Genomic DNA, 14,125 nt, shown 5'->3' with positions numbered 1-14,125 from the left:
CATACCTTCCTACTGACACCTATCGCTGTAGTACTTCCGCGGGAGAATTGCATTGACATTGTCCTCGTTGCTACTTGTAGAGCGGGACGTCTCTTTTGAATGGCCACTGATGTTGCGCGCTTCCTCCAGAACACCGGCTATGAGACCACAGTAAGATCCTGTGCCGATGGGGTACACATTGAGCATCGCCTTTCAGAATTGTTTCTCAGCTTCCGGCATCATGTCTAGTTCGCGGACATTGAAATTCCAGCGTATATAACGAATGGTTAGGAAAGTACGCTCGACTCATACACGTTCAAACCACCATGGTCGGCCACACATCAGCTTCAGCCAGTGCCATGCCCAACCCGGGGACCTACTACATCGTGAATCGTGTTCTCTCACCGGCGGGACAGAAACTCGCTCTAACCTTCAATGGAGAACGGAACACTGTCACCGTTACCCCTCTGGTGAAGGTGACGAATCAGGCGGTAAGCTCACTTCTATCTTTCCATGACGCCCTTGCTCTGATCTAGTCATCATTCCACTCGCAGTGGTGCATCAGGAACTACTACGACGGCGCAACGCAATCTGTGTCGCCTGCGCCTAAATCACGTTTGGAGATTGGAATGGGTCCTGGCACCATACGAGTCCTACCCCCTGGGGCCTATGTGTGGACCTTGAGGAACACCCCAACGGGAGCTACGTAGGTGTTTCCCACTGACGTTCGAGTCACCATCGCCATTTTTCTTACTGACACTCCACGCAGTATACAAGATGGGGCTGTGACTGTTTTCTGGGGTCTTTCCGATGCCAATGTTGATCAGGAAGTAGGGTTCGGGGATGAGGATGAAAGAGGGAATCAGCGTTGGATCTTGATTCCTGTGTAGAATAGCCCAAGCCCTGAGTGCTGTCAAGCTTTTTTCGGAAGTAAAGTCATGATCCTTGCCAAGTCAAATGACTCATCCTAGCCCAATGATTCGGCTGCATCTCTATCCAGCTTCGTGTATTTTGAACCACGATGTATGTTCAACCCCCGTTTGTGCAGCTAATGGGGGAGATCTGCCGTCAGCGCGAATGCTCGCTGCCTCATATATTTAGGACTGTGTCACTAAGGTCAAACAAGCTTACGAAGAAATTGCATTCCACCTACATCTTGGGGAAGAATGGGGGTTCGAACATAATCCGGATGTCACCTGGTCCCATAGCGCGGGTAGGCTGAGAGATGTCCTGCTATTCGTTGTTCTTTAAGCTTCTCAAGTTCACATCCAGTGTTCTTAGAGACTATTTCGAAATGTACGTTGGTCTAGCAGATACGTATTCGATATGATGGTGTTGCAAATAAAGTTGTGGCGGCTAGAATGTGGTAGCTTCGCATTGAAGGGTGAAGAGTCATGGTGAAAAGTTGGTCAAACGTTGGTCAAACGTTCTCGCACGACTGCTGCGCTTGGCCTAACAGTAGTTTGTATCTGAGTATGTTTAGGATCGTACCCGCGAAGGATCAAGCTCGGAAGTGAGTGAATTCTACCTCTGTCCTGGGACATACGAAATTCACCAGGTTCCGATTGCATGTATTCGTCCACAACTGCTGGCTTCTGTGCATAGCGAACAGATTAAGAGAAGCCCTGGTGACTTATATTTTAGCTATCGAGTTCACTACGAGGGTTCTTAGAGACTCGCTCGAAATGCACGTTCGTGCAACGAGCAGGCGTTGATCGTAGTGTTGCTGTAAACAAAGTACCGGTGGAAGTGAGACGTTCTTCGTTCCAAGCGCGCGGGCATTTAGAAGACAATATAAATAACAGGCTATAGGTTGGTGCAAGATAACTGCACAGAAAGCACCATGGCAAGCACTACTTCACGAAGCGCGATGTTCAACCAGGGAACCTACTACATCGTCAACCGCATGCTCTCTTCGTCTGGACAGAAGCTCGCACTGACCTTCAACGGGGAAAACAACACCGTCACCGTTACCCTCATAAACGCAACCAATCAGGCTGTAAGATCCCCGTTAGCTTCTGTCATCGTCTTGACTGATGTACTGTGCGTTGTCTTGCTCAGTGGGCTATCAGAGACTACAGTGACGGCAAGACCCAAACCGTATCGCCGGTGTCTAGCCCACACTTGCAGATTGGAATGGGCTCAGGCGTGATCAAAGTACTTTCTCCTGGAGGTTATGTGTGGACCTTGAGGAACACGCCTTCGGGAGCCACGTACGTTCGATCGACGTTCGAGCATCCCTTCTCACTGACAATTCATGCGTAGAATTCAAGATGGCGACGTGACCGTTTTCTGGGGTCTCCCCGAGGCTCAAGTAGACCAGGCAGTGGGGTTTGGAAAGGAGGCTGCAAATGGAAATCAACGTTGGGTCATGATCCCGGCGTAGAGGGTATGGAGCATCGGCTTGCGAACGCACCGTAGGAAAAGAAAGCGCTATCACCGAGAAGTCAGAAATGTATGTCTTGACGATGATCACACTGCCATTGGCCAACCTAGCTCTTTGAGATGATCCGCTGAGCGAGTTCGAGTTACTCTTTCAACTACCCATCTGTGACAGCTTCACAAGGCCACATGGGGCCAGGGATTGCACTTCAGAGCACATTTAGAGAGGGGGCCGTTCAATTTTCACGAAATAATGTCCGGATATTGCATTGGATGTCGCATAATCATATTTGCACCGCCAGTAAGTAGTGAACGTCCCCTATGTGACAGGCAGTCTCCCAGAGGCTATATGAAGGAAGGCTGGCCCTCATGACGATCGAGCAGCTATTGGCATCCAAGCTGGAATAGAATCAACGACCTAGGCACATGTTAACAACTGGTTAGCCGTATAAAAGAACATCGCCGTCCTGAGGTTACAGTGAGCACTGAGTTGACATTGACGAAGACAGGCTTGTGCCTACCACCGTAGGGATAGGTTCTGCGGTGTCGACGATGACGAAAACGCCACAAGGGACTGGCCCGCGTGGATCGAGGGTGTTGAAATAGGCTGAACCCCGTCGATTCTGAGAGATATAATCGTGAGTAAGACTGTAGATGTCTCCCAGGTAACCCTTGCTAGTAAGGGTAGCCCCATGAGCTCGGGTGAGAGGCGGCTGAACAGACAGGGGCTGGAATAGTCAAAGGAGGGATGGTTTTGCTACATCTCTTACACAAAGAAGGGATGTTCTACTTGTCTTGTAAGCACTGCACAGCAATATACGACGAGAGATGAAAGGAGGACATATGCATAAGATCGAGCACGACTAGAACGGGTAGCCCTGGCTGTACCGCTGTCGACCGCCGCCGTGACTATGGCCACTATGGAAGCCGCCAGAAGGGAATCCGCCGCCGCCGCCGCCGCCTCCAAATTGGGCAAGCAATTCGGAAATGTCCATGTGAGCGAAGCCGCCGTTGAATTGATCGCCACCGGAAGGCTCATCGTCTTCACCCATATCGTACCGCTGACGCCGACGAGGGTCTGAAAGCACAGCGTGTGCTTCGACGACAAGTTTGAACTTCTCCTCATCTCCTCCCTGCGCGCAAAGTGAATACACCAGTCCCGTTAAAACGTCCTACAAAACCACATACCTTGTCGGGGTGGTGTTTCAGGCTCTGCATCCTGTAGGCCTTCTTGATCTCGATCTCCGTGCAATCTCGCTTAACACCCAAAATACCGTAGTAGTCCTTCGTCTTGCTCTGTTTAAGCGCGACTTCTGCCTTCCGAAGCTCGTTTTGCAGTGATCGGACGTCGCTCGGCCCGGTAAGTCCGTCGGTGTTAGCGAGCTCTATCGCCCGCTTGAAATCTCGGACGGCCTCTTCGAATGCCTCAAGACCAAGGTTTATCCGCGCACGAGTGCGGTATACCTTAAACGCAGAGTCATTGAGCTCGATGGATACGTTAGTATCCTCCAGGGCCTCTTGGTATCGCTCGAGCTGGGAAAAGCAGTGTTAACGTCGACAAGAGCCAAACTAAGGGAAACTGGTCTACCTTCAGTAGTGTTGTTGCTCGGTTGGAAAGGAGAGTGGCGCGGATATAGCCTCCTTTGCACTCATCATCAGCGGCCCCGATGCGCTGAATTGGAGGTTAAGGCGCGTTGCTCGTAGGGCGTTTGTTGTCCTTACCTCCAGAGCTTCAGTATATTTTTCTATCGCAGGTTCGAGGGAGCCTTGTTTAAAGAGTACGTTGCCCTCTTCCTTCAGCCGTTCAATATCCTTCACACGTTTACGCAGCTTCTGCGCTCGTGGATGGTCGGGATCTAACCGTAGAGCTGACTGGACGTGCTGTAGGGCCTGCGGCAGCTTCCCCGAGATGAATAGTATCAATCCTCGTAATGCAAGGATATCCGGCGAATTTGGGTTTAACCGAAGAGCATCACTTCGAGAATGCAAGATATATGAGGGTAACTGTCACGAGCATCAGGATACGCACTTCGCTGACCCACTCGCAACCTCCAATGCGCCCCGTGCCAACTCCAGCTCTGTTTTCCATAGTCTCCAGTCCGCTGGAACTTCTCCCCCTTCGCCCTCAATGCCCTGGAAGCATTTGTCCAAAGCCAGTCGGGCCATCCCCCAATTGCTGTCCGCACGAGACTTTTCAAATGTCTTCAAGTGTGATTCAAGCTGCGTTATTTGCCGCTGTAGTTGTTTGGCAGCGACGTTTGAGGGTTCGGACGAAATGACGGGTCGTAGAGCCAAGAGCAAGCTGGCATTTCGCTAATCGTATGAGAGTTTTTGAGGGGGGTGGGAGGGTGGATGATTGCAAGGCAAGAGCAACTTGACAGTCTTGCAAGGCTGGCCGGAAGCGTTTCATAGCCATATACGATGCTGCGCGATTGGTCAAGTATGCAGGCTCATTCGGGTTCAGATCTACGGAGTTTGAGCATGGTATTGGGGAAATTGTAGGTGTATTTCGGCGAACTGAGCACGACAAGATGGAAAGAGTGAAGAGAAAGAAGCACCTATCGCAGATGTGTACAGCTCGACAGCTTCGGCAAACCGCTTCTCTTTGAACGCGACATTCCCCCGTTCTTTCGTCTTCTCTGCTAGCGCAATATGGTCCTCCTGCGCAGGCTCAGTCGTCGGTGACAGTGGACTGGTCGAAGCTTCAGGGGATTGCCCACTTCTATTGAGATCTCCTGCATCAGTGCTTGGGCTTGAGGACCCCTCGTTACCAGCTGCGGCGTCGCTTGATGCGGCGGGCCTCTTGCGCTGCTTGTTCTTCTTGTTGGTCATCGTCGAAGCCCTTTTAAACGGTTAACCGTTAGATTATAGGTCGATGAAAAGGTGCGTCGTGCGACCCTGCGTTAGACTGGCCGCCTGAGAGCCACGAGGATAATACTTTGCTGGTGATGGTGAAGATCAGCCTTCATGTTCGTCCCAGTACACAATATAACATGCAACACACTTACTCGTTGAGCTGTCGCTGAGAACTGGAAAAAGCAGTATGCACTGAGGAGACGACCTTAATCAGTTTTCCCACGATCTAGATCTGAGTTTCGTGCCGAACCTTCGCTTTACATTGCACGTTCATCGCCTGCCCACCCGCGTCCTTGCGAAGGCCGCTATCAGCCCAAGGTTGGCCCAAGGTGCGCGTAAGCTACACCGATCAGCAGAATCCCCGTCTCACACTGCCTACTAGGATACCGCGCCGCTTTATGCCCCGTGACAGCCAACAAGATTTACGGTCTGGTCGGGAAGCCTTTTGGGCCACCTCCAGTGCCATATTACGCAGACCCGCACCCGATGCGAACCAGACGTCCATCAACCCGAATCACTCGGGTTGTTCCGTGCTCATCGTGCCAATCAAGCTCTAAATCCGTATCACGAACGATGCGAGCATTGTTTTTTTAGCTCCCCTCGAGTGTGACATGGCTCGCGCTGAGACATTCAGGCACTTTCTTTGCAATGTGAGAGATAGGGTGACTATCAACATCCTGCTCAAAGGTATCTTATGATGGAGATCTTTCGTGGATGTTCCGGAGTTCAAGGTGCTCTTCGATTTTACAAGGAATGCTCGTCCGACACAACGATCCTCACTCTTTGTGGACCCAACCCAACAGTCTCTCCGCCTTTCCGCAGTCGAAGAAAGATTGTCTCCCAACTAATGCATGGCTCTGAGGAACCTCCGGCCAATGCTCTCTAGCAAGTTTGGAAGACTCTTCGTCGCGCGTGGTTTCCGGTGCGACGATGAAGAACCTCTCGTGGCCTGCCCACGCTGTATTCTCTTTCGCCAAGGCCAAGAGGAAAGCTTCTGCTGCGGAATCCTCCTGCACATATCCCCAGAGATCTTTGCTTGCCTTGGACGCCTCCAGGCTTCGGGCAGCCAACTTGGATGCCACGGACCAATGCAACCGCAGGCTTGCGATACGCACGGAAGGATACCTCCTCACTAGCGTATCCGCCTGGAGTTCACAGATGCTATAACCCAGCAAATTCAGAGGATGTTCAACGCCGCAGACGGACGAGGCGCTCACACTTTGGATAGTCCGTAGGGCTCGTCAGGTAGACACGGGTGGTCTTCGTCGATAGGGAAATAATGAAAGTGGGGAGCTTGACTGTACACCATCGTTATGACGTTGACTGAGGAAGCTTGTGCTACCCGGGTAATCCCCAACTACGAAAGCCGTCATGAGCAGAGACAAATCCACCAACTGGCTCAACCTGACCTCGGCCGCCGCCCGAAGGACGTTCCAGGACAATACAACGTTGCTGTATGGAATTGTTAGCCACATCAAAACAGTAAATTGACAAACAGTGCATCAGAGCCTTACTTGTTGTGTGTAGTAACACCATAGTCACCGGGGTTGCGGAAAGCTGCGAGATGGACTACCGCATCACACCCCTTCAAGGTGTCTAGAGTGGTGCTGTAGTCTGTTAAATCCAGCTTCACATATACATAGTCAGCGCGTTCGTCGATGTACTCCGCTGGTTCCCTGTCGATCCCAAGGACGGTGTGCCCTCGCTTGAGTGCCAAGGTTACCACTCGTTTGCCTACAGAACCACGGCAGCCTGTCACAGCTATCCTCATATCGGATTATAATCGGTGGGTACGTGCCAGTGATACGTTGCAGGTCACTCACGCACTTATAAGCTTCAAGAAAGTTAGTTCCACGAGGCAGATTCCACGGGAAGTACTAACTAGTAATGTGATCAACCATAAGCTCTGAGTTAAGAAGGGAAGGGGGAACATTGATACACAAGTTACGAACCGGCCTACGTCTGTCCACATGCGATTACCGTTGAAATATTCCTAATACTGGTGATCGATGTCGGATCCATCCATGGTCCATGTCGGAGGGCCTTCAGTTGCAGCCCCGGACTCCATAATCAAGCGCTCGTCGATAAGATGCAGCTCCTTCCCACCTCCATGGCATCGGGACAACTTTCACTAGACGAAGAAGCCAGATTATACTCTACCAACTCGGAGAGAGAGAAATACAATCTCCAAGCGACTCTCTTTGGCATCATCGTTGCACTGGACTACCTTGAACGCGCTTACGTCCGTGATTCCATTACCGCAGCAGAGTGAGTACGCGGTTTCTGTTCCACCGTGTCCAATGAAAGCTAAGTCGCCACGGAACGACCAAAGAGATATTCTCCAGCATGCACGAGGCTCCTCTCTCAGTACAAGACCATGCTGAAGTTGGTAGGGGACGACGTACCATCAACAGAGGAATTCATGAAGAGATATAACGTGCGTGGCCATATTATATGTGGAAGCCCATAACATGCTCACGTAGCGATTTTACTGTAGATGGACAACCCAGCAGCACTGCACAGGGTAAAAGTCGGTGTCCCGGCCACGGTTGAACATTCCAGTGAAGCGGGCCCTGAGACGGCGAAGTGGGTGGCAGAAACAACCCAGGTAATACCCTCGTCACCACGCTGCGCTCTTTCGTTAACATCGGTGGATTCGTCTAGAACTTCATCACGTTTATGGATGCTCTTAAACTACGATTACGGGCCAAGGATCAACTGCATCCTATGCTGCAAGAACTTGTGACTAGCTACGCTCGCTTCAAGGGCAGTAAAGACTGGGAGGGCCGAAGTAGAATGGTTGGCTGGTAGGTACCGCACGGCATATGCGTTCGCCTTGGCCTAATTCGGCTGTTGACCAGGTTAATCACCTTGAACGGAATGAAGGCATCGGAGGAGATTACGGAAGATCAAGCCCGGCAGGTGAGCAAAATGTTCTATATGCCCCCGCTCGTGCTGATTGTTCGCCATGGAGTTATCTTTCGATATCGAACATGCGTACGCGGAATTCTTCCGGAGTCTAAGTGGGAGTAAGGACGATGGTTCATAAGATTGGCGGGTAGTGCAATGCATTCGTCGTGTGTAGCTAATGTTTGCCCTGTCATTCCAATGCTGCCGTGAGATTAAACATCGGGTTTATATGAAGGGAGAATACCGTAGCGAGCGAAGACGAGAAGCGGCGAGAAGAGGCGTGATATCAGTAGCGCGCAACTTGATGGCAGTCAAGATGCTACAACTGCTAAGTAGATGATCTTTATTGAATGGCCGTTTGTACGAGAAAGTGACTTTTATGTCATTGAGTTTGAGATTGCCAGTTGCTTATTGCCGTTTGCAAAACAGTTGGCGTTGGCGCCTAACTCGACCAAATTCCTCACTTGGGCCGTTCAATAGCTGGCGTTACGCAAATGACTTTTAAAGGCTGGCGTTAGCTGGTCGTTGTCAAGAACTACTACGTCCACGATTTATGTATATATATATATAATCACCATCTAATCAAGTGAATCCAACCCACCCTCAATCAGCATACGAGCAAACATCTCATTCAACTCCCTCTTCTCCTTACTATCCTGCCCCGCTCGCACCTTGTCCATGATTAGTGACGCCACGGGGTATACCAACCCCCCCAGGGCCGCAGGACCCCACGTCATGAGGCGGTCTTTTGTCTTCGCGGACATGCCCGTTCGGGGAGGCGTGGTACGAGCTTCGAGGCGGCCGACGTTTTCTAGGTCCTGGAGTGATTCGAGCGCACGCGCAACGATTTCCTTCATATCCTCGCCGCTCAGTCCCGACTTTTCGTCGTCCAAAGAACGCCCGGCCACGTGGTTCAGAACATGCGTGAACATAGGCGTGAGCGCAGCACCCAAGAGTCCGGGGCCGTAGTATTTGCCCGCAGATTTCCAGTCAAGGCGCCGCTCGAGGGACCCGTTACCGTCCTCGAAGTTGTCAGGAAATGCGCGTCTACATGGACAAACTGGTTAGAGGAAATCATACACCTGCGCGCACGCGAGTACGTACGGGAACAAAGGATCTTCAGCCCCGTCGACGATATCTCGCTTTTGCTGCTGCTCTTTTTCCTTCTTGGGCTCTTCTTTCTTAGGAGGGTTGACGAAATAATTGATAACCGGCTGGAGGGCGGCTGCCATCGCAGCGGATCCCATGACGTGCTTCATGGAGAGGGCACGAGCCTCAAGATCCAGTGCAAGTCGCTGATCGCCACCGTCGCGGGGGTGCGAAGCCTCGTGAGCATTAGCATGGGCGTTTGGCGCACTGGAAGGACATACGCAGGCGGTTAGTCGACCGATACACATACGGGCAGGACGAAGCAGGGTGGACAGACAGACAAATAGAAGGAACTCACGACAAGGGGGTGGCATATATGGGAGTAGCGTGCGTGATGATGGCGAGAGCTGCGACCAGGACGGTGGAGGAGGGGTAGGCGTATCCGACCATTATCAATTATCTGTGTTGAAGGCGTTGGTGTCAAGCGTCAGTGAATGTCTTGATCGTGGTAGCGAGGATGGGTAGACCGGTGACCAGCACAGGAACAGGGAGTTGACAGTAGGAGAGGTGAGTGAGACCAGCTGAAGAATCGTAGATACACATCGAACGTATTTATACTCAGTCTATCGCACTCACTTTCCCTGTCCACTGGCTTAGAGCAGCAACACTCGAGGTCAGACCCTGTCGTACCAGGCACATACATACTACGTGCGCATGGAAGCAGCGTGCTACGATGTGGTCGCAAGGAGGGGAAGGGTTTCACCTTCGACGATGAGCGGAAACGCCGGGAGTGGGTCGACGCGTGCGGCGTCGTGCGACTCAATAAGTCAGAGCGAGGCATATCAGGATTCAGATCAGAGGACGCATGTGCGAAAATCAAAACATTCACCTCGCGCATGTGGAGGCTTGCGTACGTCTCGTCCTTGGCGGCTGAGATATCGGACACTAACACACAGGGCAGCGCGAGGTTATTGGCGGTCTCAGTCGTCTCAAGATTTGCGTCCTCGAAGGTGACAACGAGGGTCTACAACGCACTCGGGCTACGAAGCAGGTGCATCCCTTTAGCCCTAGCAAATCACCTTGCCGACTGCCCTTGTTACCTCATTGCTTGAAGTATGAAGTTGAAGGTATTTGTATAGTTCGCGAAACCGCAATTCTGATTAGCTGGATTCGGGCCTCCATAGTTAACGACTGGTTATGTCATATAGTTGCTCGGCTAAAATCGCAGGCCCGTCCTTCAATCATTGTCTGGCTTTACCAAATGGTGCTTTGGAGAACTGTGGCAACGTCTTGCGCGAAAAGTTGATGGGCTTGACCTACCACAATCTCAGGTCATCGAAAATACGCAGCAGCAAGCGATTCAACTTACTTGAAGGATGGTAGTTATTTCTGGATTCCAACATGGATATCGTCAGTCGATGAGGAACAGACAGCTGCGTTTGAGACCCACCCCCAGAATATGCCAGTCCCATCGCCAAAAGTAGTGGCATCTCTGAACCCGTACGTTGTGGGCGAGTCCAATATCCTAGTGAATGTGGCACTCGAGTCCCACGTGTAAGTTTCAACCTGATCACTATCCATCAACGTGGCCCCGAAATCTAAAACGATACACAGTACTTACGCCAGTGTGATTGGCTTTGAATGCGGCTATTTTTGCTGCGAGCTTTGTATTGAAGCCCTGGATAACCGTCTTTTCTGCGCTTTGGGCCGAAGCTTCTTGTGCCAGCATCTGGGTTGGTTGGAATAAACACAGACGTGCATGATTATCAGGCAATGTTCGTACCAGAGGAGAACGGTCGATAGGTGGGACATTGACAAAGAGGAAATTCCTTGCTCCAGAATCACTACATGATTGCTTTCAGTATCAGTATTGAAGGCTCGCAACCAGAGTCGGCTTACTACTGTGAGACAGTCAGTACGAAAAAATAAAATGAAGATGAACAACGACGTACTAATTTCTGTACAAGGGCAAATTCGGCATTCAGAAGAGTGTCAGAGAAACTGCGTATTCCTGACGTCAACAATCACTTATAACCCTTGATGAAGGCAACGCACGCAGCCCGGTCGCCCGACAAGTAGTAACTGTTCCCAATATCGTTAATTCCAATGAAAACGGAGAACAGGGAATTGGCGCTGGTCCACGGCGTCGAGGGAGGTTTGTTGGCTACTGTAGTGAGGAACTGGTCAACTTGTTGAGTGAGAGAAATGACGGTAGGCGTGTATGGAGCGACGAGGTTCGCGTCGATAGTCGCGCCGCCGTAGGCATAGTTATATGTGAAGATCTTCGACTTGTTGAAGGTGGTTGTCCCAAATCCGACCCAGTTGGCTCCGCCGGTGGCAGTGAATCCAGGGAACGGGGGGTTCCCTATTGGGTTTGCAAGCGATGGAATGGCACCAGAGGGGTCAAAGCCAGTTTGCGTGTATGAATCGCCGCTGTAAAGGACTTGGTAACTTTAGGAATCTTGCTGATGCATGAGACGAACATACAAGCTGAACCAGTAGTTGACACCAGCAGGAGGAGGAATAGGCGTGGAAGAAGGTGTTGCCACCGTTGTAGAGCTGGGTGCGGGAGCTGCTGTTGAAGGAATGCATTGGCTATACCCTACTCGTGTTCAGCTTTCGGTCGCCTCTACATACGAATAAACATACAATCATTCTGCTTAGAACATACGCTCCTATACGAAGATCGTCATGATTAAGCCGGTAAACAGACAACAGAACATACCCTGAGACGCAAGTAGTAGCGCCAGTCCAGCCGATACCCCCACCTGAGCGACTTCGTCAATATGCCTTCCATTAGCTTGGGTGTCACCTACATTGTCCCCAGGCTGACTGCTGGGCTAAGGCCACAGGTGCAAGTATGAAAATTATTGCGCTCAGTAAGGTCAGCATGTTGCACGGCTGTTCGGAGGGCTAGCGTTGGAGGTAGGAAGTTGGGTTTGCTGTGGCTTTATATACGAAGAGACCATGTGGGGGGGTTGGGGTTGGGAAGTAGAGCGGCTAACTCAGCAACCTCGGACAATCGGAAAATAGCTCGCATAGCACATCCCGTAGCATGAGTATCGACGATCAAAGTAGAGGGCCGAGAAATTGCCGTAGGAGAGAAGGGGGCCGTGTCGGACCACAGATGTCTAGCAAGCAAGTGGATTCGGCGAAATGAAGCTCAGAAGCAGTTGCTCCCGTAACATACGCCGGGGATGAGTGAAGGGGCTGTCGGATGACTACGGACGCTATATTTGGATAGGGACGATTAGCCTGAATTTACGAGCATGTGATGGTCTTGAAAGCCTTCGAGAAGTGCGAACCTTCTGGGCGGGACGGAGGGTACATGGGATGTTCACAGCTAGAACGTTTCATTCGACGATATCGCTCAACATGTGGGTAGACCTAAGATGACGTGAATATCAGTTGGAAGCTCCAGCCTCACCATTCCATATTAGAAGCGAGTATCCACGAAGTATCCAATAGACTCGGAGGCCGCAAACCGTCCCGATTTGGCTGATTGAAATAGTCTGGCAGGTTTCACCAGCATCGGCGGATTGGATTTGGAACAACCATTGTACAAGTCCTTGAGTTCACTCTATCATGGCCTATGCAGCCTTATATTGGTGTTCTTACACCTTGTATCATACGAGTTCAGCGTTATTCCATTCCATGCACTATATGATGAATTCAACTCACAATCAAATCGTCATCGCGTAAGACCAAAATACGCATCGAGGAGCAAATACAAATGGTACGGGCACCGGAGCAAATACCTTGGTCTTGATTGGTCGCTACTCACCTATTTTTCAGGGTGCCAAAGTTCAACGCGCTCTCGTCAACGAGTCCGACCAGGCAGATGTTGTTAAACGAGCAAAAGGAGCGCTACCGTAAATTCCCACGAACGCGACTATAACGTCTCCATCTCCAGTGCTTACTAGCGCCAGGCAGCCTCATGGTAAGTACTCCCCACTACACGCATAGAATCCTTTTGGGCGTTATGACTGATTGATCGATTGACATGCACAGGATCAGTACCAAGATGTGTTTGCGGCTAGGGTTGCTCCGCTAGATATAAGCCATACAGCAGCTGTGGAGGATCTACGTTCATACCTCTAATACCCTCAGCCGTCGTTTCAACAGGTACAATTTCCCCGCGAATTACCCATGGATCTTGAAATAACCACTTGCACGCAGAAGCATGTCATACAAATTCGTGGTTCGCGTCTACCAAACCAACACGAACGCCTTCTTTAAACCAGTAGAGGCGTCCGTGTACAAGGCCGGTACTTGGGCAAACAATGACGGCGAACATATCCTCTTGTTAGGGTATGACACTTCCGCCGCGATCCGTCTGGATGCCGGCAGCGAACACGTCGTTGTGTTCTTGGGCAACCACGATAAAAATGTATGGTGCGATATTGACACCGATATTGGAGGGAAGAGTTCTGCCCAGTTGAACATGCAGTACTACGATGGGCAGGCTCGGGAACGAGATAGGAAGAAGTTCCAAAAGAGCGCCAATATCACGAACAAGAAAGCGAGGAAGTTCAACGTCGAGCTTGTTGGGGACCCCTCCAGTCATCTTCTCACAGCCAACATCATCATTCATTGAGGTAAGCACATACTTCACCCTCGCATAAAGTTGGCGAAGCAACTGAACAATCATGTCTATAAGCGCCGCGAAGTCAAATAGCAATGTAGCACCTACGGGATGTAGCCGTGTCAAATTTCGAATATTGTTGTTCATCACGATGACAATGATCACATGTAAGCATGAGGTATAACTTCTGCGGTCATGCCCCAACTTTTGGTTTTTGGTGGGACCCCAGCGCGCCCACGAAGCCATCATCAGAGATTATCGATTCCCGTTGATCCCCATAGTATTGTTATCCACGAGACACGCGGCGAGCACGGAACTTTCTCA

The 14,125-nt window shown here is 50.9% G+C and overlaps 8 protein-coding genes across 8 annotated transcripts; 4 read left to right on the top strand and 4 right to left on the bottom strand.

The window, feature by feature from the left end:
- Positions 1-305: 305 nt before the first annotated feature.
- PC9H_006794 (uncharacterized protein) lies at positions 306-869 on the top strand (the record flags this gene model as incomplete). The annotated part of the gene is made up of 3 exons (XM_036776335.1): positions 306-470; positions 534-685; positions 749-869. 3 exons carry the CDS (start codon positions 306-308, stop codon positions 867-869), a joined length of 438 nt encoding a protein of 145 aa, XP_036632354.1.
- A 953-nt stretch (positions 870-1,822) lies between these two features.
- Positions 1,823-2,365, top strand: PC9H_006793 (uncharacterized protein; the record flags this gene model as incomplete). Its single annotated transcript, XM_036776334.1, has 3 exons — positions 1,823-1,978; positions 2,041-2,207; positions 2,245-2,365. The coding sequence occupies 3 exons, from the start codon at positions 1,823-1,825 to the stop codon at positions 2,363-2,365; spliced, it is 444 nt and encodes a 147-aa protein (XP_036632353.1).
- An 859-nt stretch (positions 2,366-3,224) lies between these two features.
- PC9H_006792 (uncharacterized protein) lies at positions 3,225-5,193 on the bottom strand (the record flags this gene model as incomplete). Its single annotated transcript, XM_036776333.1, has 7 exons — positions 3,225-3,494; positions 3,550-3,894; positions 3,950-4,033; positions 4,084-4,336; positions 4,391-4,596; positions 4,634-4,827; positions 4,920-5,193. 7 exons carry the CDS (start codon positions 5,191-5,193, stop codon positions 3,225-3,227), a joined length of 1,626 nt encoding a protein of 541 aa, XP_036632352.1.
- Positions 5,194-5,993: 800 nt separating this feature from the next.
- On the bottom strand, positions 5,994-6,988 carry PC9H_006791 (uncharacterized protein; the record flags this gene model as incomplete). Its single annotated transcript, XM_036776332.1, has 4 exons — positions 5,994-6,378; positions 6,435-6,574; positions 6,627-6,669; positions 6,732-6,988. 4 exons carry the CDS (start codon positions 6,986-6,988, stop codon positions 5,994-5,996), a joined length of 825 nt encoding a protein of 274 aa, XP_036632351.1.
- A 318-nt stretch (positions 6,989-7,306) lies between these two features.
- VPS28_1 (Vacuolar protein-sorting-associated protein 28) lies at positions 7,307-8,266 on the top strand (the record flags this gene model as incomplete). Its single annotated transcript, XM_036776331.1, has 6 exons — positions 7,307-7,485; positions 7,552-7,654; positions 7,715-7,825; positions 7,882-8,024; positions 8,079-8,139; positions 8,192-8,266. The coding sequence occupies 6 exons, from the start codon at positions 7,307-7,309 to the stop codon at positions 8,264-8,266; spliced, it is 672 nt and encodes a 223-aa protein (XP_036632350.1).
- A 439-nt stretch (positions 8,267-8,705) lies between these two features.
- On the bottom strand, positions 8,706-9,666 carry PC9H_006789 (uncharacterized protein; the record flags this gene model as incomplete). The annotated part of the gene is made up of 3 exons (XM_036776330.1): positions 8,706-9,174; positions 9,232-9,483; positions 9,575-9,666. 3 exons carry the CDS (start codon positions 9,664-9,666, stop codon positions 8,706-8,708), a joined length of 813 nt encoding a protein of 270 aa, XP_036632349.1.
- Positions 9,667-10,470: 804 nt separating this feature from the next.
- On the bottom strand, positions 10,471-12,108 carry PC9H_006788 (uncharacterized protein; the record flags this gene model as incomplete). Its single annotated transcript, XM_036776329.1, has 11 exons — positions 10,471-10,532; positions 10,586-10,605; positions 10,667-10,782; positions 10,838-10,916; positions 10,968-11,071; positions 11,169-11,217; positions 11,272-11,649; positions 11,704-11,818; positions 11,866-11,891; positions 11,942-11,984; positions 12,033-12,108. The coding sequence occupies 11 exons, from the start codon at positions 12,106-12,108 to the stop codon at positions 10,471-10,473; spliced, it is 1,068 nt and encodes a 355-aa protein (XP_036632348.1).
- A 1,291-nt stretch (positions 12,109-13,399) lies between these two features.
- On the top strand, positions 13,400-13,813 carry PC9H_006787 (uncharacterized protein; the record flags this gene model as incomplete). Its single annotated transcript, XM_036776328.1, has 1 exon — positions 13,400-13,813. The coding sequence occupies one exon, from the start codon at positions 13,400-13,402 to the stop codon at positions 13,811-13,813; it is 414 nt and encodes a 137-aa protein (XP_036632347.1).
- Positions 13,814-14,125: the final 312 nt, after the last annotated feature.

The sequence above is a fragment of the Pleurotus ostreatus genome (assembly GCF_014466165.1).
Source record: "Pleurotus ostreatus strain PC9 chromosome Unknown scaffold_4, whole genome shotgun sequence".
Classification (NCBI taxonomy): domain Eukaryota; kingdom Fungi; phylum Basidiomycota; class Agaricomycetes; order Agaricales; family Pleurotaceae; genus Pleurotus; species Pleurotus ostreatus.
Note: the sequence above shows the minus strand (reverse complement) of the source record. Positions and strands in the feature narration are given on the sequence as shown.